The sequence below is a fragment of the Staurois parvus genome, unplaced genomic scaffold (genome assembly GCF_062004578.1).
Source record: "Staurois parvus isolate SC_StPar_1 unplaced genomic scaffold, SC_StPar_1.0 ptg003625l, whole genome shotgun sequence".
In the NCBI taxonomy this organism is placed as follows: domain Eukaryota; kingdom Metazoa; phylum Chordata; class Amphibia; order Anura; family Ranidae; genus Staurois; species Staurois parvus.
This window is the reverse complement of record NW_028321421.1, coordinates 27,143-52,545: the sequence shown is the minus strand read 5'-3', so window position 1 is coordinate 52,545 and position 25,403 is coordinate 27,143. Positions and strand designations below refer to the sequence as shown.

General features: G+C 47.6%; 2 protein-coding genes across 2 annotated transcripts in view; one reads left to right on the top strand and one right to left on the bottom strand.

The window, feature by feature from the left end:
- LOC149427611 (kelch-like protein 21) overlaps positions 1-9,822 on the top strand; it is a 39,168-nt gene extending 29,346 nt beyond the window's left edge. Inside the window, exons 4-5 of the mRNA XM_089667856.1 lie at positions 6,214-6,286; positions 8,080-9,822. Of these exons, the coding sequence (XP_089523982.1) occupies positions 6,214-6,286; positions 8,080-8,397 (391 nt within the window). The 3' untranslated portion in view covers positions 8,398-9,822. The remainder of the gene's footprint in view (positions 1-6,213; positions 6,287-8,079) is intronic.
- Positions 9,823-20,805: 10,983 nt separating this feature from the next.
- Positions 20,806-25,403, bottom strand: part of LOC149427610 (zinc finger and BTB domain-containing protein 48-like) — a gene marked incomplete at its 5' end in the record, with an annotated part of 31,143 nt that continues 26,545 nt past the window's right edge. The window contains 1 exon segment of the mRNA XM_089667854.1: positions 20,806-21,209. Within this exon segment, the coding sequence (XP_089523980.1) occupies positions 20,910-21,209 (300 nt within the window).

Here is a 25,403-nt window from a genome sequence, read left to right as displayed (position 1 = left end):
GGAGCTGTTGGCTAAAGTTACACTTCAAGGAAGAAAAGCCGTCCCAACGACACATTCTTCTTCTGTTCCGCTTTTCACCTTCGACCAGAAGTCCTCCTCACTGTTTTCAGTGCTATAAATATCGAGAGCTGTAGGAGCTAAACAACCTCATCTTGGCAGCTCCGTCTACCCAACCGAGAACAGAGCGTTCCCTCATCCGCCCAGAACATAAACATCCATGGAGGCTGCACTCCGCATACGGCCTGCGAGGCATCCGTGTCCTGCTGGGACAAACCCCACGTGTCTTGTCTGCGGGGAGGTTCGAGTAAATGTCATTGTGGAGCAGCTACCCTGGCTATTCTTAAGACGACAGCTGAAGAGCCGCTCTGCCAGTTACAGCTAATTCCGCTCACCTGCTCCTGCCACGCACACGTCTCCGACAATAAAACCCGATCCGGTTCCTCCCATGCTTTAAACACTTGTTTTTATATCATCGTTATTAGAGACCGCACTCCAGGCAAACATATCGTAAGAGCTGTGATTTTGTCTATCCAGTGCTGACATTTACACAGCTCTGCTGCACAGCATAACCAGGTGGTTGACACCATTTCCAGGGATGTTTCGAGGCACTTTTCCAAGGACCACCAATGTATGGAGGCGCTACTCTAAAAACCCCCAATGTATGGAGGCACTATTCCATTGACCACCAATGTATGGAGGCACTTCGCCATGGATCCCAAATGTATGGAGGCACTTCGCCATGGATCCCAAATGTATGGAGGCACTTTGCCACGGATCCCAGATGTATGGAGGCACTTTGCCACGGATCCCAGATGTATGGAGGCACTTTGCCACGGATCCCAGATGTATGGAGGCACTTCGCCACGGATGCAAAATGTATGGAGGCACTGCGCCACGGATCCCAAATGTATGGAGGCACTTCGCCATGGATCCCAAATGTATGGAGGCACTTCGCCATGGATCCCAAATGTATGGAGGCACTTTGCCACGGATCCCAAATGTATGGAGGCACTTTGCCACGGATCCCAGATGTATGGAGGCACTTTGCCACGGATCCCAGATGTATGGAGGCACTTTGCCACGGATCCCAGATGTATGGAGGCACTTTGCCACGGATCCCAGATGTATGGAGGCACTTTGCCACGGATCCCAGATGTATGGAGGCACTTTGCCACGGATGCAAAATGTATGGAGGCACTGCGCCACGGATCCCAAATGTATGGAGGCACTTCGCCATGGATCCCAAATGTATGGAGGCACTTTGCCACGGATCCCAAATGTATGGAGGCACTTTGCCACGGATCCCAGATGTATGGAGGCACTTTGCCACAGATCCCAAATGTATGGAGGCACTTTTCTACTGCCCCCAATATTTCGAGGCCCTTTTCCAAGGACCACCAATGTACGAAGGCACTTTGCCACGGATCCCAAATGTATGGAGGCACTTTGCCACGGATCCCAAATGTATGGAGGCACTTTGCCACGGATCCCAAATGTATGGGAGCACATTTCCACTGACTCCCAATGTATGGAGGCACTTCGGATGATTTCAGGTGTATTGAGGCACTTTTCCACTGACCCCGAATGTATTGAGCAACTTTTCCACTGACCCCACCAAATTTGGAGGCACATTTCCACTGATTCCAATGTATGGAGGCACTTCGCCATGGATCCCAAGTGTATGGGGCACTTTTCCACTGACCCCCAATGAATTGAGCCACTTTTCCACTGACTCCACCATGTATTGAGGCACTTTTCTACTGCCCCCAATATTTTGAAGCGCTTTTCCAAGGACCACCAATGTATGGAGGCACTTCGCCACGGATCCCAAATGTATGGAGGCACTTTTCCACTGACCCCACCATGTTTGGAGGCACATTTCTACTGACTCCAATGTCATCTGGCACTTCTGTCCTGCAGATCGTTATTAGAGACCGCACTCCAGGCAAACATATCACATATTGTAAAATCTGTGCTTTTGTCCATCCAGTGCTGAAATTTACACAGCATAACCACGTGGTTGACACCGTTTCCAGGGAAAATGATACTAAATCATATCTTTATTCTCCAAGAATAATCCATATACATCCTCTACTTAAAGGCCCGTAATCTGTTTTTTTTCCATTAAACTGATTACTGTGTTTTTCTGCCTCCTTGTAATGTCCCGTGTGAGCTTCCGAACCTCTCCTTTAACCCCTCGCTTCCTTTTGTTTGAAACAAGCAGTGCACGATAGTTGCAGTCACGTGCACTACTCTATGCACACTACAAATCCAATAGTCCTAATCAGGACCACGTCCGTGATCAAGAGTGAGGAAAAGTGGATGGCTGCATTCCTACATACAGGGGGACCAAGGCAGGGTGGCTACATTCCTACATACAGTGGGACCAAGGCAGGGTGGCTACATTCCTACATACAGGGGGACCAAGGAAGGGTGGCTACATTCCTACATACAGGGGGACCAAGGCAGGGTGGCTACATTCCTACATACAGAGGGACCAAGGCAAGGTGGCTACATTCCTACATACAGGGGGACCAAGGCAGGGTGGCTACATTCCTACATACAGAGGGACCAAGGCAGGGTGGCTACATTCCTACATACAGGGGGACCAAGGCAGGGTGGCTACATTCCTACATACAGCGGGACCAAGGCAGGGTGGCTACATTCCTACATACAGCGGGACCAAGGCAGGGGGGCTACATTCCTACATACAGGGGGACCAAGGCAGGGTGGCTACATTCCTACATACAGCGGGACCAAGGCAGGGTGGCTACGTTCCTACATACAGCGGGACCAAGGCAGGGAGGCTACGTTCCTACATACAGCGGGACCAAGGCAGGGGGGCTACGTTCCTACATACAGAGGGACCAAGGCAGGGGGGCTACGTTCCTACATACAGAGGGACCAAGGCAGGGGGGCTACGTTCCTACATACAGAGGGACCAAGGCAGGGGGGCTACGTTCCTACATACAGAGGGACCAAGGCAGGGGGGCTACGTTCCTACATACAGCGGGACCAAGGCAGGGGGGCTACGTTCCTACATACAGCGGGACCAAGGCAGGGGGGCTACGTCCCTACATACAGCGGGACCAAGGCAGGGGGGCTACGTCCCTACATACAGGGGGACCAAGGCAGGGGGGCTACGTTCCTACATACAGGGGGACCAAGGCAGGGGGGCTACGTTCCTACATACATTGGGACCAAGGCAGGGTGGCTACGTTCCTACATACATTGGGACCAAGGCAGGGTGGCTACGTTCCTACATACAGGGGGGACCAAGGCAGGGTGGCTACATTCCTACATACAGGGGGGACCAAGGCAGGGTGGCTACGATCCTACATACAGGGGGGACCAAGGCAGGGTGGCTACGATCCTACATACAGGGGGGACCAAGGCAGGGTGGCTACGATCCTACATACAGTGGGACCAAGGCAGGGTGGCTACATTCCTACATACAGTGGGACCAAGACATTGTGGCTACATTCTTACATACAGTGGGACCAAGGCAGGGTGGCTACATTCCTACATACAGTGGGACCAAGGCAGGGCGGCTACATTCCTACATACAGTGGGACCAAGGCAGGGCGGCTACATTCCTACATACAGGGGGGACCAAGGCAGGGTGGCTACGATCCTACATACAGTGGGACCAAGGCAGGGTGGCTACATTCCTACATACAGGGGGACCAAGGCAGGGTGGCTACATTCCTACATACAGCGGGACCAAGGCAGGGTGGCTACGGTGCTACATACAGCGAGACCAAAGCAGGGTGGCTACGGTGCTACATACAGCGGGACAAGACAGGGTGGCTACGTTCCTACATACAGCGGCACTAAGGCAGGGTGGCTACATTTTCACATACAGTGGGATCACAGAGAAATAATGTAGCCACCCTCTAACAGGAAGTCAGATCACTACAGCATAATAAAAGCAATATGAAGGTGAAGAGCAAATTAAGTGGCTTTTATGAGTTTGGAACACATACTAGAATAGAATATTTTTACAACCTGAGTTTGTTGTCACTTTAAAGACTGTCCCAGTGTCCTCTCTCCACCCCCAACCTGTTGATTGGACACTGAAAGAGCTGGAGACTGATTAGGTCATCCTTCTGCTCACTTCCTTTATCGCCATGTTTCTTTCCTAGGCTGTTTTCGAGTCGAGTGCTGCTTTACAGGGGATTGTAAGAAGCTAGTGTAAGTACATACTCGGGTCCTTAATCTAGCTGCATTTAGAAAACAAAGCTGTCCTTTTCTATCTGCCTGGAGTTCAGCTTTAAAGGTTCAGACAAGCTAATGCATCCTTTTGCCACCCAGAGCAGAGTTCTTCCGGTAGTTGACGGAGATTCCATGAGAAATTCACAATTTCTGTCTCTTGGTAATTGCCAGCATGATACAGTTGTCTGTGCAAAGCCTTTCTTTCCATCCATGTACGGGAGTCCTTCTACCACTGCCTACTGTAGGGGGCTTCTTTTTCTACTGACCACCAGTGTATGGAGGCACTTTTTCAAGGACCACCAATGTATGGAGGCACTACTCCAAAACCCCCCAATGTATGGAAGCATTTTTCCACTGACCACCAATGTATGGAGGCATTTCACCATGGATCCCAAATGTATGGAGGCATTTCACCTTGGATCCCAAATGTATGGAGGCACTTCACCTTGGATCCCAAATGTATGGAGGCACTTTTGCACTGACTCCACCATGTATTGAGGCACTTTTGCACTGACTCCACCATGTATTGAGGCACTTTTCCACTGACCCCACCATGTTTGGAGGCACTTTTCTACTGACTCCAATGTATGGAGGCACTTCGCCATGGATCCCAAGTGTATGGGGGCACTTTTCCACTGACCCCAATGTACTGAGGCACTTTTCCACTGAACCCCAATGTTTCGAGGCAGTTTTCCACTGACCCCACCATGTTTGGAGGCACTTTTCTACTGACTCCAATATATGGAGGCACTTCGCCATGGATCCCAAGTGTATGGGGGCACTTTTCCACGGATCCCAAGTGTATGGGGGCACTTTTCCACTGATCCCAATGTATTGAGGCACTTTTCCACTGACCCCACCATGTTTGGAGGCACATTTTCACTGACTCCAATGTATGGAGACACTTCACCATGGATCCCAAATGTATGGGGGCACTTTTGCACTGACTCCACCATGTATGGAGGCACTTTTCTACTGCCCCCAATGTTTCGAGGCAATTTTCCACTGACCCCCCCCCCAATGTATGGAGGAACTTTTTCACTGACCCCCAACCCCACCCTCCCTTCCCAAATAAGGAAGCTTTTTTCACTGACCCCCAATGTATAGAGGCACTTTGTCACTGACCCCCCCAATGTAAGGAGGCACTTTTTCCACTGACCCCCCACGTTAGAGGACATTTCTCTACTACACACCAGTGTGACTAGGCACTACAACTTTCACAATCTGCATCTCATTTCTGATTTTTTTTTTTTCACTTTTTCATTTCATGATTATTTAGGAAATTAGTTTTGTCTAAAGCTAATCATTTACCTATAGTGCCGATAGGGCTGCCTGCAGCTCGAACGTTGACAGTGTACGACCAGCTTTGTAATGCAGGGGGGTATTAAAGCGAGTCTGCACCCGAAAATGTAACTTGCCTTGTTCCCCCCCCCCCCCCCAGGCTGCTTAGCAATGGGTACCTTTTTTTTCATTGTGGTACCCACTCCTGCTTCCCTGCCTAGGTAAGGATGACGTTTACTGAGCTCATCCACCTCCCAACCCACCCAACCCCAATGTCTAACCCCGCCTGGGAGAACATCAAGCATCCCAGGAGGCTACAGGACTAACTTCATGGCAGTCAGTAATCTTGCACATGTGCAGTAGGGAGCCGGCTGTGAGTCACCAGGAAGCGATAGCCGGCTCCCGACACCCAAATGGCCAGGTAGTGGAACAGAGACCATGAGAATCGTAGGCTGCAGGGAAGATGGCGATGGACTGGTGAAAGCCGGCAGCAATAAATGCACCTGGAACACCACATCATTTATTATTTTATGTATCATTTTACTTACAACTTACTGATTAGGCCAAAGCATTTTTTTTTTTCCTTTTTAGTTTTGGACGGAGTAGCGTAGAGTTAGAACCTCTACCAAATAACCAAAATGCCTTCCAGTCCATCTATTGGCGCAGTTACTCTGGTGATGCCGATTGCCTTTTAGTAATGTAATATTCATGTTGCAGGGACGATTCTGCAGAAGTGGACGTCTACAGTCCTCTGGAGAACGAATGGAACAAAATTCCTCCCATGAAGCAGGTATTTTATATATCTTCGCTGATCTTCACCACTTTGTGACCTTTCAAGTCCTTATAATGCCCTTTGTATTGAGAATGTCATGTCATGCGTATGGTGCGGCTGTGTGTCCCTGCTTCCCAGAGCTAGTCCTTTTATTAGGGAAAATCCAGACTGGTCCTAATGCATTTATGTGTCCTCTAGTGCAGCGGTCTCAAAACTGTGACCTTTTGCTTGCCTTTATCCGGCCCTTGGGGTACTATTCCAGCCAGTAATGCCAACAATGGGGCGTAATTCCTGTCGCTGACCCCAACAATGGGGCACTATTCCTTCCACTGACACCAACGATGGGGCACTATTCCTCCCACTGACACCAACGATGGGGCACTATTCCTCCCACTGACACCAACGATGGGGCACTATTCCTCCCACTGACACCAACGATGGGGCACTATTCCTCCCACTGACACCAACGATGGGGCACTATTCCTCCCACTGACACCAACGATGGGGCACTATTCCTTCCACTGACACCGATGGGGCACTATTCCTTCCACTGACTCCAACGATGGGACACTATTCCTTTCACTGACACCAGTGATGCAGAAGATCCGGCTCCCCTGTGTCGTGGAGCGCTCAACAATGGGGCTGAATGCCAGGAGCCATGATGTCACCCACCAGCTTTCATTGTCCACTTGTTGTTGGCGGTTCCTCCTCTCCCCTGCAGCAGCCACTGCATGACACAGGGGAGCGAGAGCTTCTGTATCACCTGACCAGAATGGCGCAGATTGAAATAACATATTTACACACATCTCTGTTGTCAGCCCTATACAGCGTAGGTAGGAGGTGGTGGAAGCAATGGCTTTACCCATATTTATACGCAGCCTTTACTGCCACTTTAACCAATTCGCCGCTAGGTGCGTACGTTGTATGGACACGACAGTGGGAAGCAGTTGGGCGGCTGTGCTGATAAGGCACTATTCCTCCACTGATACCAACGATGGGGCACGATTCCTCCCACTGACACCAACGATGGGCCACGATTCCTCCCACTGACACCAACGATGGGGCACGATTCCTCCCACTGACACCAACGATGGGGCACGATTCCTCCCACTGACACCAACGGTGGGCCACTATTCCTCCCACTGACACCAACGGTGGGCCACTATTCCTCCCACTGACACCAACGGTGGGCCACTATTCCTCCCACTGACACCAACGGTGGGCCACTATTCCTCCCACTGACACCAACGGTGGGCCACTATTCCTCCCACTGACACCAACGATGGGGCACTATTCCTCCCACTGACACCAACGATGGGGCACTATTCCTCCCACTGACACCAACGGTGGGCCACTATTCCTTGCACTGACACCAACGATGGGGCACTATTCCTCCCACTGACACTAACGATGGGGCACTATTCCTTTGACACTAACAATGAGGCACTGTTCCTTCCACTAACCCCATGGAAAGGGAACAGTTCCTCCCACTGACACCATTTATGGGGAAGAATTTCATCCATTGATACCAATGATGGGGCACTATTCCTCCAACCGACACTAACAATGGGGCATTGTTTACTCTCACTGGATGCCAGGACCTTTTCTACTTCTACTGGCCCCCCTAAAGTCTGAAGGACAGTGAACTGGCCCTTTGTTTAGAAAGTTTGGAAACCCCTGCTCAGCGGTTCACCACAGGAATCTATGGATTTGGCAGATAAGCGATCAAACTTTCAGTCTACCCAATAGCCTTCTTTAAACTACAAAATACTAGGCTCCCTGTGTTAATAACGATGTTGTAACTATTGCAGGTTCACGTTGGCGGGAGCTTGGCCGCACTCGGAGGCAAACTGTATGTGTCTGGCGGGTATGACAACACCTTTGAACTTTCTGACGTGGTCGAGGCCTACGACCCGAAAACGAAAGAGTGGAACCTCATGGGACATCTCCCCCAGCCGACATTTTGGCACGGCAGCGTCAGCATATTCAGGCAGTTCATGCCCCACACTCAGTACAGCTTTGAGGGAGTCCCCTTGGACAACGCCAACCATGAGCGCAACACAATCAACCTGAACAGACGGCGGCAGCACTTGCACAACCACAACCTGAACGAACTGCACAGACGATAGGGGATCATTTTCATTTTTGCTTAATTTAATGAACTGACCAGAATGGTGTAGGGCCAACAGGTTCAGATGAGGTAACCGAGCACACTACGCCTCCGTACTTTACTACATGGATGGTTTCTATTTTAATAATATTATATATTTATATATTTTTGATTTTTTTTTTTTTCACGCGTTCATTTGATGTTCTCACTAAAGGTTGTGCTTCCTTTTAGATATATATTTAAGTGCCAGCTTGCAGCTAAATGAACTCTGGGGGGTTCTGCAATGGGTGTGCACACTACTCCATTTGGTGTGGATGTAAAAAAGTGTTTTCATGGCCCACTGCAATGGGTGTGCACACTACTCCATTTGGTGTGGATGTACTCAAATGTGTGCACACTACCCCTACTCCATTTGGTGTGGACGTACTAAACTGTTTTCATGGCCCACTGCAATGGGTGTGCGCGATACCTCATTTGAGGTGGACGTACTAAAGTGCACATGTATTGCAGTAGGCCATGAAAACACTTTAGTACGTCCACACCAAAGGGGGAATTGTGCACCCCCATTGCAGTAGGCCATGAAAACACTTGAGTACGTCCATACCAAATGGGGTAGGGGTAGTGTGCATATGTATTGCAATAGGCCATGAAAACACACTACCCCTACCCCATTTGCTGTTGACGTACTCGTGTTTTCATGGCCCACTGCAATGGATGTGCGCAAAACCCCATTGGGTGTGGACGTACTCGTGTTTTTATGACCCACTGCAATGGGTGTGCACAATACCTCATTTGGGGTGTATATACTCAAGCGGTTTCATGGCCCATTGCAATAGGTGTGCACACTACCCCTACCCCATTTGTTGTGGACGTACTCAAGTGTTTTCATGGTCCACGGCAATGGGTGTGCACAATACCCCATTTGGTGTAGACGTACTCATGGCCCACGGCAAAGGGTGTGCGCAATACACCATTTGGTGTGGACGTACTCAAGTGTTTTCATGGCCTACTGCAATGGGTGTGCACACTACCTCATTTGGTGTTTTCATGGCCCATTGCAATAGGTGTGCACACTACCCCTACCCCATTTGGTGCGGACGTACTCAAGTGTTTTCATGGCCCACTCCAATGGATGTGCACAATACCCCATTGGGCGTGGATGTACTCAAGTGTTTCATGGTCCGCATGTACATGCGCAACACAAGTTAAATTGGAGATATTGAACTTCGCTTTCTGACGTATTAGTAAGGGTCCAGGCTGCCAGCCTGTAGCCATTATCTTGGCTGAGCAACCAAGAGTTTATCGGCCAGAACAGAAACGCGAGAGCCTCAAGACGTTTTACAGACCAGCGGGCCGCTTGCTATTTCAGGCATGGCTCATTAGGTTAAAGAACTTCAATCTTAGTAAATATTTGAATAAACCTCCAAGTGGAGCCCACCCATGATATTACTTGCCTTCGTTCTTGATCCAATCCAGCAATCCTCCCTCTGACGTGGTCCCAGCTGGATTTGCTTCATACTATGTATGTCTGCTGGGCGCCATTCATTCATATGGGTAATCTGTACTCGAAGACCACTGGAGGTCATCATTGAACACAGTGGGGGGTGACTGGAACCATGCTGGGTGGGGGGTGTGACTGGAACCATGCTGGAGGGAGGAATATTTTTAAAATATATTTCAAATATATTTTTTTTCCAGAGGGGTAGAATAGAGCTGGTTATGTTTCATGGGCTAGCTGGGTTAAGGTAGATGTATACCTTAACTGGATGACATTTTGGTGTTCTAAAGCATTGGAAATAAGTGCCTTCTTTTTCCTTTTAGAAAATACTACTTTTCTCCAGTTTATTTTTTGCGCTCAGTCGTGCTGATCTTCTGCGACCTCTTTCAGCCACTTCCTGTCTACATGCGCTTAAGCATCAGCTACATATCATTACTCAGAACAAGCGTATTGCTGGTGACAACTGCAGACAGGGCCGGGCAAAGAGAGTCAGCTCAACCGCTTTCAGTCTTCTGCAGGGAGGGCACGTGACGGTGACAACGCGTTTGAAAGACAGAGCCATTGTCAGCCCATAACAGGAAGTGCCTGTACAAGGACCTTCAGGGCGAGATCACTGGGCAATATTTAATTAATTAAAGCAGATTTAGAACTTCACAATTGAAACTAAAACCACAGCGCAAAAATTAATAAAATACATAATCAAAGAAGTGAAAAATAATATATCCATTTCATTAGTGAAATAAATATAATAGGATGTCATATTGTCACAAATTTCATCAGTGCAAAAAAATATAAATATGTGAAAATATGACATCTATTTATATTTATTTCGCTGATGAAATGTATATATTTTTCACTGATAATTCTTTATGATTATTATCCATGAAAAATATATACATTTTGTCAGTGAAACAAAAATAAATCTCATACTTTCACATATATTTATATTTGTTTCACTGGCTAAATTTATAAGGGACTTAAAGGGAAGGAGTCATGCCGCAGGACAGTAGCGGGGGTCAGCTGTCGGAAATATCACAGGAAAAGGGGGGGGGGGGGGGGGAGTCAGGAAAGTGACTTGTGTTTTACATCAGCGGCTCTCAACCTTTTTTTTTTGTCACCTTTAAAAGTATGCGAAGTCTTGAGGCACCGCAGTCTACAATGTAAATGTTACTTATCAATGGGAAACCTGAGCCTGGGATGAGGCATACAACCACACTGATGAAATTATCTTCACATCAGTCCCCCCCCCCCCCCCCATACATCAGAAGTCCCCCAATACATTGGAGAGCCCCCCCCTCACATCGGAGGTTCCCCCCATTACGGCCCCCCCTACATCGAAGTCCCCCCCACATCGGAGGTCCCCCAGTCACAGCCCCCCCTCACATCGGAGGTTCCCCCCATTACGGCCCCCCCTACATCGAAGTCCCCCCCCACATCGGAGGTCCCCCCGTCACAGCCCCCCCCTCACATCGGAGGTTCCCCCCCATTACGGCCCCCCCTACATCGAAAGTCCCCCCTAGATCGGAGGTCCCACATCACGGCCCCCCCATACATCGGATGTCCCCCCCATCACAGCTCCCCCAACATCGAAGGTCTCCCCATCACAGCCCCCCCCCCCCCCATATCAAAGGTCTCCCCATCACAGCCCCCCCCCCCCCCCCATATCAAAGGTCTCCCCATCACAGCCCCCCCCCCCCCCCATATCAAAGGTCTCCCCATCACAGCCCCCCCCCCCCATATCAAAGGTCTCCCCATCACAGCCCCCCCCCCCATATCAAAGGTCTCCCCATCACAGCCCCCCCCATATCAAAGGTCTCCCCATCACGGCCCCCCCCATACATCGGAGGTCCCCCATATCTAAGGTCTCCCATCACAGCGCCCCCCCCCATATCAAAGGTCTCCCCATCACAGCCCCCCCATATCAAAGGTCTCCCCATCACAGCCCCCCCATATCAAAGGTCTCCCCATCACAGCCCCCCCATATCAAAGGTCTCCCCATCACAGCCCCCCCATATCAAAGGTCTCCCCATCACAGCCCCCCTACATCGGATCACAGTCCCCCCACCCCCCCCTTACATCGGAGGTACCCCCATTACAGCCCCCCATCACAATCCCCCCAATACATCGGAGGCCCCCCCATCACAATCCCCCACCATACATCGGAGGTCCCATCACACCCCCCACCATACATCGGAGGTCCCCCATCACAGCACCCCCATCACAATCCCCCCCTACATCAGAGGTCCCCCATCACAATCCCCCCAATACATCGGAAGTCCCCTCCATCACAGCCAATTGTGGACATGACTTTGAATTGCTGCAAAAGGGAGATTGATGGTTCGAATGTTCGTCATCAGTAGATTGTTAGAATTCTTGAAGAGGCCAGAGAAGCTGTACCTGCCGCGCCCCACAATACGTCCTCATGTACACGGGACATTTTTACAGCGGATGTTTTTTGGCATTTTTTTCTACATCCAATAACCCCCCCAGCCTGTTATCTTATGTGTCCATGCACACGCAGGCTTTAATCAGCATTTTTTAGCTGGAAAAAAACCCCCCAAAACTAGCAGCTTTCTAGAGTTTTTTTTGTTAGCTGGAAAAACGCTGGTAAACGTGGAAAAACGCGGCAGACTTGCATTTTGGGGCTTTTTTTTTTAGCAAAAATTTTTTTTTTTTTGGTGTAAAAAAGCGTTAAAAGGCAAACGCGGCTAAACACGCCAAAAAAAATGCGGGACTTTATACAACATTACCGTGTTTTTTTTAAAACGCCCCGTGTGCGTGAGGAGTCGCAGCACTTAGTAGTCAGCAGGAATTATGTTCTCTGTGCACATCGAACTTCCTGCTGCCGACCGACACAACAGGAAGTAACACAGCAAACGCCTCTATAGAATATATAAAACGCGTTTCGTCCTGCCCACGGGGATTATTTCTTGGCCTCCATGACTAAGTCCTGCCATACGTGGGTCGAAATTCGACCGATTTTTCATCCGAAAATCAGACCTAAGAATAATTGGCCGATTTTTGCTGTTAGTGGGCCAATAGCACCGGCCGATTTTCGTGGTTCCTCCCCCTTTTCTGCGATCGGTCATGTTGGAAAAACGACCGATTTTCGATTCAATGATGCTCAAATCGTACGATCGTTTTTCCGAATAGAATATGCGCATGAGCCGTGACCTGGAAGGAACAGAAGTTTCGCCTGTTATACGGGGTGAACTTTATGACTCAGTCGGCCGATATTCAAAATCATTGATGGCGCCGTCGGATTACCGAGCGAACAAAGTTTTCAATTTTTGGACGAAAAATCGTTCGGCATTCGAACCATGTATGGCCTTGTGGGCAGGACGAAACGCGTCGGAGGCATGGCTTTTACTCGTCCTACTTGAGTTTCTGTTCTGTGAGCAGCGTTTGGACGTGTCTTTGCTATGAAGTGTTCGGAGCCAGGGCGGGCTCCTTCCTTCTCGGCACTGGAGATATCAAGATCGATGCCCGAAGCTGCTTGTTCAGGTCACAGTTGTCCCTATGTGTTGTGTTCAATCATGCGCCCCCAGCCCTGTGACCACCAGTCAGCCACCATGGGCCGGTAGGACAGGCCTCTGAACACATGATCGGGAAGTTCACACAACCCCTCCTTCGTTGCAATCCTGTGGGCAGGGCGAAACACGTCGGGGCATGGCTTTCACTTGTCTCACTTGAGTTTCTGTTCTGTGAGCAGCGTTTGGACGTCACTTTGCTATGAAGTGTATTCGCAGCCAGGGCGGGCTTCTTCCTTCTCGGCACTGGAGATATTAAGATCGATGCCCGAAGCTGCTTCTTCAGGTCACAGTAGTTCCTGTATGTTGTGTTCAATCGTGCGCCCCCAGCCCTGTGACCACCAGTCAGCCACCATGGGCCGGTAGGACCGACCTCTGAACACATGATCGGGAAGCTCACACAATGCCTCCTTCGTTACAATCTCTTGATGGACCGGCTACCACCGGCTTGAAAGGGCTAAACAAAACATGGCCGCTGCCGGCTCCATTTTCTCGAGTCGTCGAAATGAGGCCGTTGTTAGAGGCCGGTCTTAAAGGGACTATTACACAATGAAAGGACCGCCAAGCGTGAACGATTTGTTGAGTTTATTGTAGCTGTTATGGAAGACATTTCAATACCGTTTTTACGAGTTGAATAAGCTATTCAGAATGGGTGCGCCATGTTTGTATAGGCCAGGGGTAGGCAACCTGAGAGCCGCAGGACTACAAGTTCCATCATGCCTCTGCAAGTCATAGCTGTAACTGTCAGTTTTGTAATCTGTGCAATGCCTCATGGGAAATGTAGTTCCACAACAGCTAGAGAGCCGCAGGTTGCCTACCCCTGGTATAGGCCATGTGCAATCATCACAACCAACACGGACACAGAACCACACATACATACATATATATATATATACTGCAGCCTATCGATTGCCTCGCCTGTGATGTCACGGCTTCCAAGAGATACGATAGGCTGTCAGCCCACTCTGCCCACAGAACACCTGTTCCCGGGGCAGGGCTGCACTAAGCAGAACGGACCGTACACACATATCTTTATACTTTCTGATTTGTGCCTGAGCTAGGAGGACACGTCTCCGGCGCTACGTACTGGTTTCTTAGAAAACCAAAAAAAAAAAAAAAAAACACATTTTTATTTGTGAGCTGAAAAATTGAAAAAAAACCACATTTTTATTTGTGAGCTGAAAAATTGAAAAAAAAAAAAAAATTTGTGCAGTTATCAGAATTTTGTGATGCGTTTAAATGTAATGCCTTATGTTTTATTTTGTAAACTGTTCAGGATATTTTACATGACCATTGTGCTGTTTGGAATGAAATTAAATAAAGTTGAGTAAAAAAATAAAAAAAACAAATGTCTATGATTTCTGAATTTATTTTATTTATTTTTAATTGCAAAAAAAAAAAGAAGTCTATATGGTTTGTGAATTTATTTATTTTTAATTGCAGAAAAAAAAAGTCTATATGGTTTGTGAATTTATTTTTAATTGCCAAAAAAGACATATATGGTTTGTGAATTTATTTTATTTATTTTTAATTGCAAAAAAAAAAAAAAATGGATGTCTATATGGTTTGTGAATATATTTTATTTATAATTGCCAAAAAAGAAGTCTATATGGTTTGTGAATTTATTTATTTTTAATTGCCAAAAAAAAAAAGACATCTATATGGTTTGTGAATTTATTTTGTTTATTTTTAATTGCAAAATAAAAATGGATGTCTATATGGTTTGTGAATTTATTTATTTTTAATTGAAAAATAAAGAAATTCACAAACCACAGACGTTTTTTTTTTTTTTCCAATTAAAAATAAATAAATTCACAAACCATATAGACTTTTTTTTTTTTTTAACTGCAAGAAAAAAGAAAAAAAAAAAAAGAAAGGAAAACCACTTTTGAAGGTGTTGCATCAAACAGTAAGGGACCGCCCACTCTGGTCAATCGCTCCCTACTACAACTTTACGAGTAGTCCCTCTGCATTCCACTCTGATGCTCTGGGGTGGCGGGTCAGCAAGCCCACACCCGCGATCTAGCAGTCACCTGGCCGCCATCTACAGGTTACTGACTCTCGGTGTAAACTAGATGCGCACAGGTATGTGGCCACCGCTCCAAACAACTGAGCTCAGGTGCTTCCTGTTAATGATCCAGCCTGCGCAGATATTTTAGATCGGGGTTGGCAATTCATCTTCTGGGACTGCTGTGGAGGGCCGAATCAATAAGGTGGGTATTCTATATTTCCAATGCAGGTAGAGAAGAGAGACGGCAGCGCCACTCTTAAGTGTAGACGGGTAAAATGGAGGTCCACTGGGAGCATGAGGTCCTTTGGCCACGCTCTTGGTGTTTACCTGCCGCTCCGGTGGTGTCGGCCTGATGAAGGAGTGAGCATGCTCCGAACGCGCACCATCTTGGAAACCCAGTCCCTGTGGTGACATCATCCCTGCGGCCCTCTGCTACTCCCCGGGCCCTGGACACCACCGAAGCGACGGGAAAACACCCAGAGCACGGCCAAAGGACCTGATGCTCCCACTGGACCTCCATCACTTGACATGCCTACCTGATACCTACCTATGTGAGTGCAATTTTACCATTAAATCTGCCTGATTTGAACCGTCTACACTTAGAGTGGCGCTGCCGCCTCTCTTCTCTACCTGCATTAGGAGCATCTACAAGCTCTTACAGCCGGATGCCTCTTCGGACAAGTCCATACTACTACAAGCCCCCCACTACAGATGGACTTGGACACCACCTCCACATGGACCTTCTACTAACCCCCATTGCTGATGGTCCATCCCCAAACATACACAGGGTACACGTTTGGGCGTGGGGAGGTGTTGCCAGGTCCTGCTGTCCATCCCACAGGTAAGGGGGTGAAGCCTATGCCCCCCCCCACTCGTTTGCTTTACCTTCCGCCTTGCAGTGGAGGAAATATATAAATGGTGAGTGGGGGGAGGGAGCGCTAAGACGCATCAGCGTCTTAGCGCTCCCTCCCCCCACTCACCATTTATATATTTCCTCCACTGCAAGGCAGAAGGTAAAGCAGATGAGTGGGGGGAAGGGGGTATAGGCTTCACCCCCTTACCTGTGGGATGGACAGCAGGACCTGGCAACACCTCCCCACATCATATCCTTGGTCTGCCCCAGTTGCTTCAAGGGCAACACCAACCATCCTACACAGTCGAAGCCGCTCGGCAAGGGAGACGGTGCGGCCCGCCTCCATCTTGGCGATTGGCGGACCAATGAGGGTGAATGTGCAGCCGCCGCCATCTTGTTGACTGGCTGGCCTGGATCCAAGAAACAGACCCATACCTTGGAAGCTGTAAGGGGAGGGGAGGCTGGGTTGGGGAGGAATTTTCGGCCACCACTATCTCTTGTAGGGACTCGTTCTCCAACACATGGCTGTGAAGGTAGGTAGGCACGCACTCACAGAAGGAAATAAAAAAATAAATTGCAGTTGCCTTTAACCACTTCCTGTCCGGCCCATGTATATAAACGGCCGGACGGTGGCAGTGCTGGAGTGGGTTGCCGTTCATAAACGGCGTCCACCATTTTGGAGTGTGCGAGCTCCCTAGGAGCGTGCGGCACCGCGATCAGGTGCCCGCTGTGTCCTCCGGACACACACTGGATCACAGTACGGGACCTCTCTGCGAGGTCCCGATCATGTGATCACTGATTGGCCAATCAGTGATCACATGAAGAGTAGTAAGCAAGATGTCACTTCTGACATCATTGCTTACTACGTGTGACGAGATCACATGGTACAGGACTATTCACAACAGCCTTGTACCATGTGACAAGGTTTGACCAATCACAGCTCACACAGTATTTCTCAATGGCTGCAACAATGCAGCCAGAGAGAAGGAGAAATGATTGCTTTTACATCCTTTATGGGTGTAAAAGCAATCAGTGTAAAAAAAATCTTCATCACCCCCCACAAGTAGTACAGTGTCACCAACAACAAGTGGACAATGGAAGTTGGTGTGTGACATCATGGCTCCTGGCATTCAGCCCCATTGTTGAGCGCTCCATGAAAATAACGCCTCGATTTACAATTTTTTTTCGCAATACGAACAGATTAATTGCTTTTTAATGCATTTACGAATCAATTTCCAATCATGTCCCTGTACAGTATTTATGCCATTAAAGTGCACTTTATAAAGCGTTTTGAACAGACTTTTTTTTTTACACTTTTTTCTGACCTCCGAAACGGATTAATTGGTTTTCAATGCGTCTACGAATTTGTTTCGCAATATGAACGGATTAATTTCTAGTTGTGTCGCTGTACAGTATTTATGCCTTTAAAATGCACTTTAGAAAAAGATTTTTGAACAGATAAAAATACTTTTTTTTTTTGCTTTTCTCTGACCTCCGGAACAGATTAATTGGTTTTAAATGCATTTACAAATTAATTTCTAATCATGTCCCTGTACAGTATTTATGCCTTTAAAGTGCCCTTTATAAAGAGTTTTGAACAGAGATTTTTTTTTTTTACTTTTTTCTGACCTCCAGAATGGATTAATTGGTTTTCAATGCATTTACCAAATAATACTGTACAGGGACAGGATTAAAAATTAATTGGTAAATGTATTGAAAACCAATTAATCCGTTCTGAAGGTCAGAAAAAAAAAAAAAAGTAAAAAAAAAAAAAAAATATCTCTGTTCAAAACTCTTTATAAAGTGCATTTTAAAGGCATAAATACTTTACAAGGATATGATTAAAAAAAAAATTGTAAATGCATTGAAAACCAAGTAATCCGTTCGTTTGAGGAAAAAAATGATAAATGCATTGAAAACCAATTAATCCGTTCCGGAGGTCAGAAAAAGTAAAAAAAAGTCTTATCTGTTCAAAACTCTTTATAAAGTGCACTTTAAAGGCATAAATACTGTACAGGGACATGATTAAAATGTATGCCTTTAAAGTGCACTTTATAAAGAGTTTTGAACAGATAAGACTTTTTTTTACTTTTTCTGACCTCCGGAACGGATTAATTGGTTTTCAATGCATTTATCATTTTTTTCCTCAAACGAACGGATTACTTGGTTTTCAATGCATTTACAATTTTTTTTTTTTAATCATATCCCTGTAAAGTATTTATGCCTTTAAAATGCACTTTATAAAGAGTTTTGAACAGAGATTTTTTTTTTTTTTTTACTTTTTTTTTCCTGACCTCCAGAACGGATTAATTGGTTTGCAATGCATTTACGAATTAATTTCTAATCATGTCCCTGTACAGTATTTATGCCTTTAAAGTGCACCTAATAAGAGTTTTGAACAGAGAAAATACTTTTTTTTTTTTACTTTTTTCTGACCTCCGGAACGGATTAATTGGTTTTCAATGCATTCCTATGGGAAACCGCGTTTCGGTTGACGAATTTTTCGCAATACGAAAACTCCCGCAGAACGCATTAAATTCGTAAACCGAGGTACGCCTGTACCTAAATTTGGTTTGGCATTAGCTTCTTAGAGTCTCTGTACAGAAGAGCTCAGACTGGGAGAGGAATAAACAGCACAAGAAGCCAATCAGTTGAGCTGCTGTAGTCAGGTGGTGACGAGAAGCATGCTGATAAGGGAAAGATAAGCATTTTAGTTTTCCGCCTCTCTTTTTACTGCCCAATCACAGGCTGATGGGAGGGGCAAGACCTGTAAGGCTACCTTCACATGGAGGAGTTTTTGAGTAAAAAAAAGCGCCTAAAAGGCTCAAGAAAAATGCTGTCTGGCCCCCATGGACACCGACCAACACAACTCACCCTTCCCCCTCCAGCGGAGAGAGCCTGACATTGACTAACAACATCCCTGCCCCTCCACCCGGGAGAGCCTCCCACTATCCCTGCCCCTCCCACTACCCCCTCCCCACGATAGAGAGACACTCATCTTCACAGTTCCAGACATCCCCGGGAACAAGTCAGGCTCTACATACACCATCAAGCAGCCCCTCTCGGATCCCACCTGGTTCCCATAGTGCGCGCTTCCCTTCTTTCATCCCTTCTTCTGAGGGGAGGTGCTTCCCCCCTGAAAAATGCCGCCCTAGGCAAGTGCCTTGTGGTAAATACACCCCTGGGCACAGGTGTGTAAATCCCAGGATTGGATGGACAGAAATGCAAATCATTTGGCTGGCAAGACCGTTCTACGGTTGAACTGGATGGACTTTTTGTCTTTTTTCAGCCAGACTAACTATGTAACTGTGTTCATCAGATAAAAGAAAAGTGAGCGCTCTATAGGTAGCAGCTGTAGCACTAAAAAGGTAACCAATATAAAACCTCGAAAAACAATAAAAAAGTAAGTGCAGCGCTAAAAGAATATATGATAAAATAAAAGGTTCCAGATAAATGTACATATGTTGAACTCCAACTGAAGGTTGTAGCAATCCACAAGTGACAATTTGCGCAGGTATCAGTGCAATAGCAGCAATAATACTTCAAGTGATGGTGCTCCAAAACAGTGGGGTAAGAATACGCACTCACCAGATGCGTAATGTATATACTTATTAAATCAGACAGCGGAGGTCCCCTTTAGGAATCGGATGCAGCCAAGCCAAGGATAATACTCCCTCTGGATACTGGTGGTGTCTCAGGAGCTCTTAGGTGGTAAAGGATCCAGACAGCCAGAAGCCCCCTTTAGGGATGGGTGGGTGTAGAAGCCTGTGGTCTTAACATTGATAAACCAGCAACTATTGGAGAAGAAATTCTTTCCAGCTGAGTGACCGTTCCCTTGAGGTGATCAAAGTGGTGATGTCACCAAGTGGTGGAATACACTTGGTGACATCACCTCAAGGGAACGGTCACTCAGCTGGAAAGAATTTCTTCTCCAATAGTTGCTGGTTTATCAATGTTAAGACCACAGGCTTCTACACCCACCCATCCCTAAAGGGGGCCTCTGGCTGTCTGGATTCTTTACCACCTAAGAGCTCCTGAGACATCACCAGTATCCAGAGGGAGTATTATCCTTGGCTTGGCTACATCTGATTCCGAAAGGGGACCTCCGCTGTCTGATTTAATGCGTATATACATTACGCATCTGGTGAGTGCGTATTCTTACCCCACTGTTTTGGAGCACCATCACTTGAAGTATTATTGCTGCTATTGCTGATACCTGCGTAAATTGTCACTTGTGGATTGCTACAACCTTCAGTTGGAGTTCAACATATGTACATTTATCTGGACTTTTTATTATTTTTATCACATATTCTTTTAGCGCTGCACTTACTTTTGTATAACTATGTTCTCACATACAATATTGTGTCTCATTTGTGTATATTGATGCTTGCCTGGAGTTCGGCTCAAAGGGATCAGAAGCAGCGAGCAGATGAAGGATCCCTAGAAGTGACTGAAGTCGGCCCTGCAAAAGAAAACTCTCAAGACCAGATCCTTGGAGAAGAAAAAAAAAAAAAAATACGAATTTGTCGTTTCGGTCAATTTCCACAACTGTCTTTTATTTGTAAAGTGGTTTTAACAGTCCAATAAATTAAATAAAAAAAATAAAAAGGTTACCACAGCGGGAGGCCCTGGCGGCTCCTCACGTTTCGCACTCTTCGATGGGTATGGCGGTGGCGGTGATGATTATAGACTCTTCCATGACCTCTGCCGGGAAGCCATCCTCTGGGCACAGTCTCTGCTCGGTGACCTCGTCCGGCAGAGCGGTGGCGTTAATAGTCTCCACTATGATTTCCGTCGGGCCGACGTCCAGCTCCTGGGCGCTCTGTAGGCCGATGACCACGCTCTTTTCCTCTTCTATGATCAGGTTGCGGAGCTTCCGCTGGCGAGGGTTGTAATTCTCAATCCGGTTGTGGATTTCCATGTGCCGTCTTAGGTGAGCCTTTATAAAAGACGGGAAATATTTATTAACCCCTTCCGGTCCGGGACACTTTCCCCCCCTTCCGGTCCGGGACACTTTCCCCCCCTTCCGGTCCGGGACACTTTCCCCCCCTCCCCCCCTTCCGGTCCGGGACACTTTCCCCCCCTCCCCCCCTTCCGGTCCGGGACACTTTCCCCCCCTCCCCCCCTTCCGGTCCGGGACACTTTCCCCCCCTCCCCCCCTTCCGGTCCGGGACACTTTCCCCCCCTCCCCCCCTTCCGGTCCGGGACACTTTCCCCCCCTCCCCCCCTTCCGGTCCGGGACACTTTCCCCCCCTCCCCCCCTTCCGGTCCGGGACACTTTCACCCCCTTCCGGTCCGGGACACTTTCACCCCCTTCCGGTCCGGGACACTTTCACCCCCTTCCGGTCCGGGACACTTTCACCCCCTTCCGGTCCGGGACACTTTCACCCCCTTCCGGTCCGGGACACTTTCACCCCCTTCCGGTCCGGGACACTTTCACCCCCTTCCGGTCCGGGACACTTTCACCCCCTTCCGGTCCGGGACACTTTCACCCCCTTCCAGTCCGGACACTTTTACCCCCTTCCAGTCCGGACACTTTTACCCCCTTCCAGTCCGGACACTTTTACCCCCTTCCAGTCCGGACACTTTCCCCCCCTTCCAGTCCGGACACTTTTACCCCCTTCCAGTCCGGACACTTTTACCCCCTTCCAGTCCGGACACTTTTACCCCCTTCCAGTCCGGACACTTTTACCCCCTTCCAGTCCGGACACTTTTACCCCCTTCCAGTCCGGACACTTTCCCCCCCTTCCAGTCCGGACACTTTCCCCCCCTTCCAGTCCGGGACACTTTCCCCCCCTTCCAGTCCGGGACACTTTCCCCCCCTTCCAGTCCGGACACTTTCCCCCCCTTCCAGTCCGGACACTTTCCCCCCCTTCCAGTCCGGACACTTTCCCCCCCTTCCAGTCCGGACACTTTCCCCCCCTTCCAGTCCGGACACTTTCCCCCCCTTCCAGTCCGGACAATTTTGCCCCCTTCCTGTCCAGGCCAATTTTCAGCTTTCATCGCTATCACACTTTGAATTACAATTGCGCGGTCATGCAACACTGTACCCACATGAATTTTTTAGCATTTTTTTTTAGACAGATAAAACTTTATTTTGGTGGTATTTATTCACCGCTGGGATATTTATTGCTATATAAATGGAAAAGTCCAAAAATTTTGAAAAAAAGTGTTTTTCTTGTAAAATTTTGCAATTAAATAATCTTTCTTCAGAAATCTGTATTCAGTTATATTTTTAGTAAAAAACAAAAATAACCCAAATTAGTTTATAACCAAAAATAATTTAAAAACAAAAAGTTTTACATTTTTATATTTATGGGTTTTTTTTTTTTTTTAACATACTGTCACCCTAGCAGTACCATGGTGACACTGTACTACTTGTGGGGGGTGATGAAGATTTTTTTTTTTTTACATTGATTGCTTTTACACTCATAAAGGCTGTAAAAGCAATAATTTCTCATTCTCTCTGGCTGCATTCTGCATGTAAAGCAACAATTCTTTTTTTCAGATCATCAGAGAGTTCTTTGCCATGAGGTGCCATGCTGAACTTCCAGTGACCAGTATAAGAGAATGAGAGCGATGACACCAAATGTAACCCACCCACTCCCCATTCACACCTGAGAACTTGTAACATTAACGAGTCACATGACACCGGGGAGGGAAAATGGCTAATTGGGCCCAATTTGGACCTTGTCACTTAGGGGTGGAGTCACTTGTTGCCAGCGGTTTAGACATTAATGGCGGTGTGTTGAGTTGTTTAGAGGGGACAACAAATGTACATGTTATACAAGCTGTACACTGACTACGTCACATTGTAGCAAAGTGTCATTTCTTCAGTGTTGTCACATGAAAAGATAGAATCAAATATTAACAAAAATGTGAGGGGGGGGACTCACTTCTGGGAGATATATATATATATTATATGTAAAGTTGATCCATGGAATATCCGATTGCCTCTTGGGGGATCAGGAAGGAGTTTTTGTTCCCACCAGGAACACATTGGATCATGCTTTGCTGTATTTTTTTTTGCCTTCCTCTGGATCAACTGTGGGTATGATTTCATAGAGGGGTCTGAAATTCACATTGTAGGACATTCCCACTCTGAGAGACAGAATTAAAAAAAAAAAACATTCAGGAAATCCCATTGTATGATTTGTAAAGAATGTATTTGTCTCGCACGGCTGAACAGAAGTATTTGAACCCCTGAGAAGATCCGTGTTTAATATTTGGTACAGAAGCCTTTGTTTGCAATTCCAGAGGTCAGACGTTTCCTGTAGTCCTTGACCAGGTTTGCACTGCAACAGGGATTTTGGCCGACTCCTCCACACCGATCTCCTCTAGATCTGTCAGGTTTCGGGGCGGTCACTGACCAACACGGAGTTTCAGCTCCCTCCAAAGATGTTCTATTGGATTTAGGTCTGGAGACTGGCTAGGCCACTCCAGAACCTTGATATGCTTCTTATGGAGCCACTCCTTGGTTCTCCTGGCTGTGTGCTTCGGGTCGTTGTCATGTTGGAAGACCCAGCCACGACCCGTCTTCAATGCTCTGACTGAGGGAAGGAGGTTGTTGCTCAAAATCTCACAATAAATGGCCCCATTCATCCTCTCCTTAATACAGTGCAGTCGTCCTGTCCTCTTCGCAGAAAAGCCCCCCCAAAGCATGATGTTACCACCCCCATGCTTCACAGTAGGGATGGTGCTCTTGGGATGCAACTCATCCTTTTTCCTCCAAACACGACGAGTGAAGTTTAGACCAAAAAGTTCTCCTTTGGTCTCATCTGACCACATGACTTTCTCCCATGCCTCCTCTGCATCATCCAGATTATCATTGGCAACCTTCAGACGGGCCTGGACATGTGATGACTTGAGCAGGGGAACCTTCAGACGGGCCTGGACATGTGATGACTGGAGCAGGGGAACCTTCAGACGGGCCTGGACATATGATGACTGGAGCAGGGGAACCTTCAGACGGGCTGGACATGTGATGACTGGAGCAGGGGAACCTTCAGACGGGCCTGGACATGTGATGACTGGAGCAGGGGAACCTTCAGACGGTCCTGGACATGTGATGACTTGAGCAGGGAAATCTTCAGACGGGCTGGACATGTGATGACTTGAGCAGGGGAACCTTCAGACGGGCCTGGACATGTGATGACTGGAGCAGGGGAACCTTCAGACGGGCCTGGACATGTGATGACTGGAGCAGGGGAACCTTCAGACGGGCTGGACATGTGATGACTGGAGCAGGGAAACCTTCAGACGGGCCTGGACATGTGATGACTTGAGCAGGGAAACCTTCAGACGGGCCTGGACATGTGATGACTTGAGCAGGGAAACCTTCAGACGGGCCTGGACATGTGATGACTTGAGCAGGGGAACCTTCCATGCAATGCATGATTGGAAACCATGACGACGTAGTGTTCTACCGACAGTGACCTGTGAAACTGTGGTCCCAGCTCTCTTCATGTCATTGACCAGCTCCTCTCTTGTAGTTCTGGGCTGATTCCTCACCTTTCTTATCATCAGTGATACCCCACGAGGTGACATCTTGCATGGAGCCCCAGTCCGAGGGAGACTGACAGTCGTCTTTAGCCTCTTCCATTTTCTAACAATTGCCCCAACAGTTGATCTATTTTCACCAAGCTGCTTGGCAATTGCCCCGTAGCCCTTTCCAGCCTTGTGGAGGTCCACAATTTTGTCTCTGGTGTCTTTTGACAGTTCTTTGGTCTTGCCCATGGTAGTAGTTGGCGTCTGACTGACTGTGGGGTGGACAGGTGTCTTTAAAGAGCTCAGACAGGTGCTACTAAGTGAGATGAATGAGTGGAGTAGAGGTGGACTTTTTAAAGGCGCAGTAACAGGTCTTTGAGAGCCAGAATTCTTGCCGTTTCTCAGGTGTTCAAATACTTCTGTTCAGCCGTGCGAGACAAATACATTCTTTACAAATCATACAATGTGATTTCCTGAATTCTGTCCTCAGAGTGGGAATGTCCCTCCAATGTGAATGTCAGACCCTCCATGATGGAGAAGTGGAAGAACTTGCAAAATCGCAGGGGGTTCAAATACTTCTGTTCAGCAGTGCGAGACAAATACATTCTTTACAAATCATACAATGTGATTTCCTGAATTTTTTTAA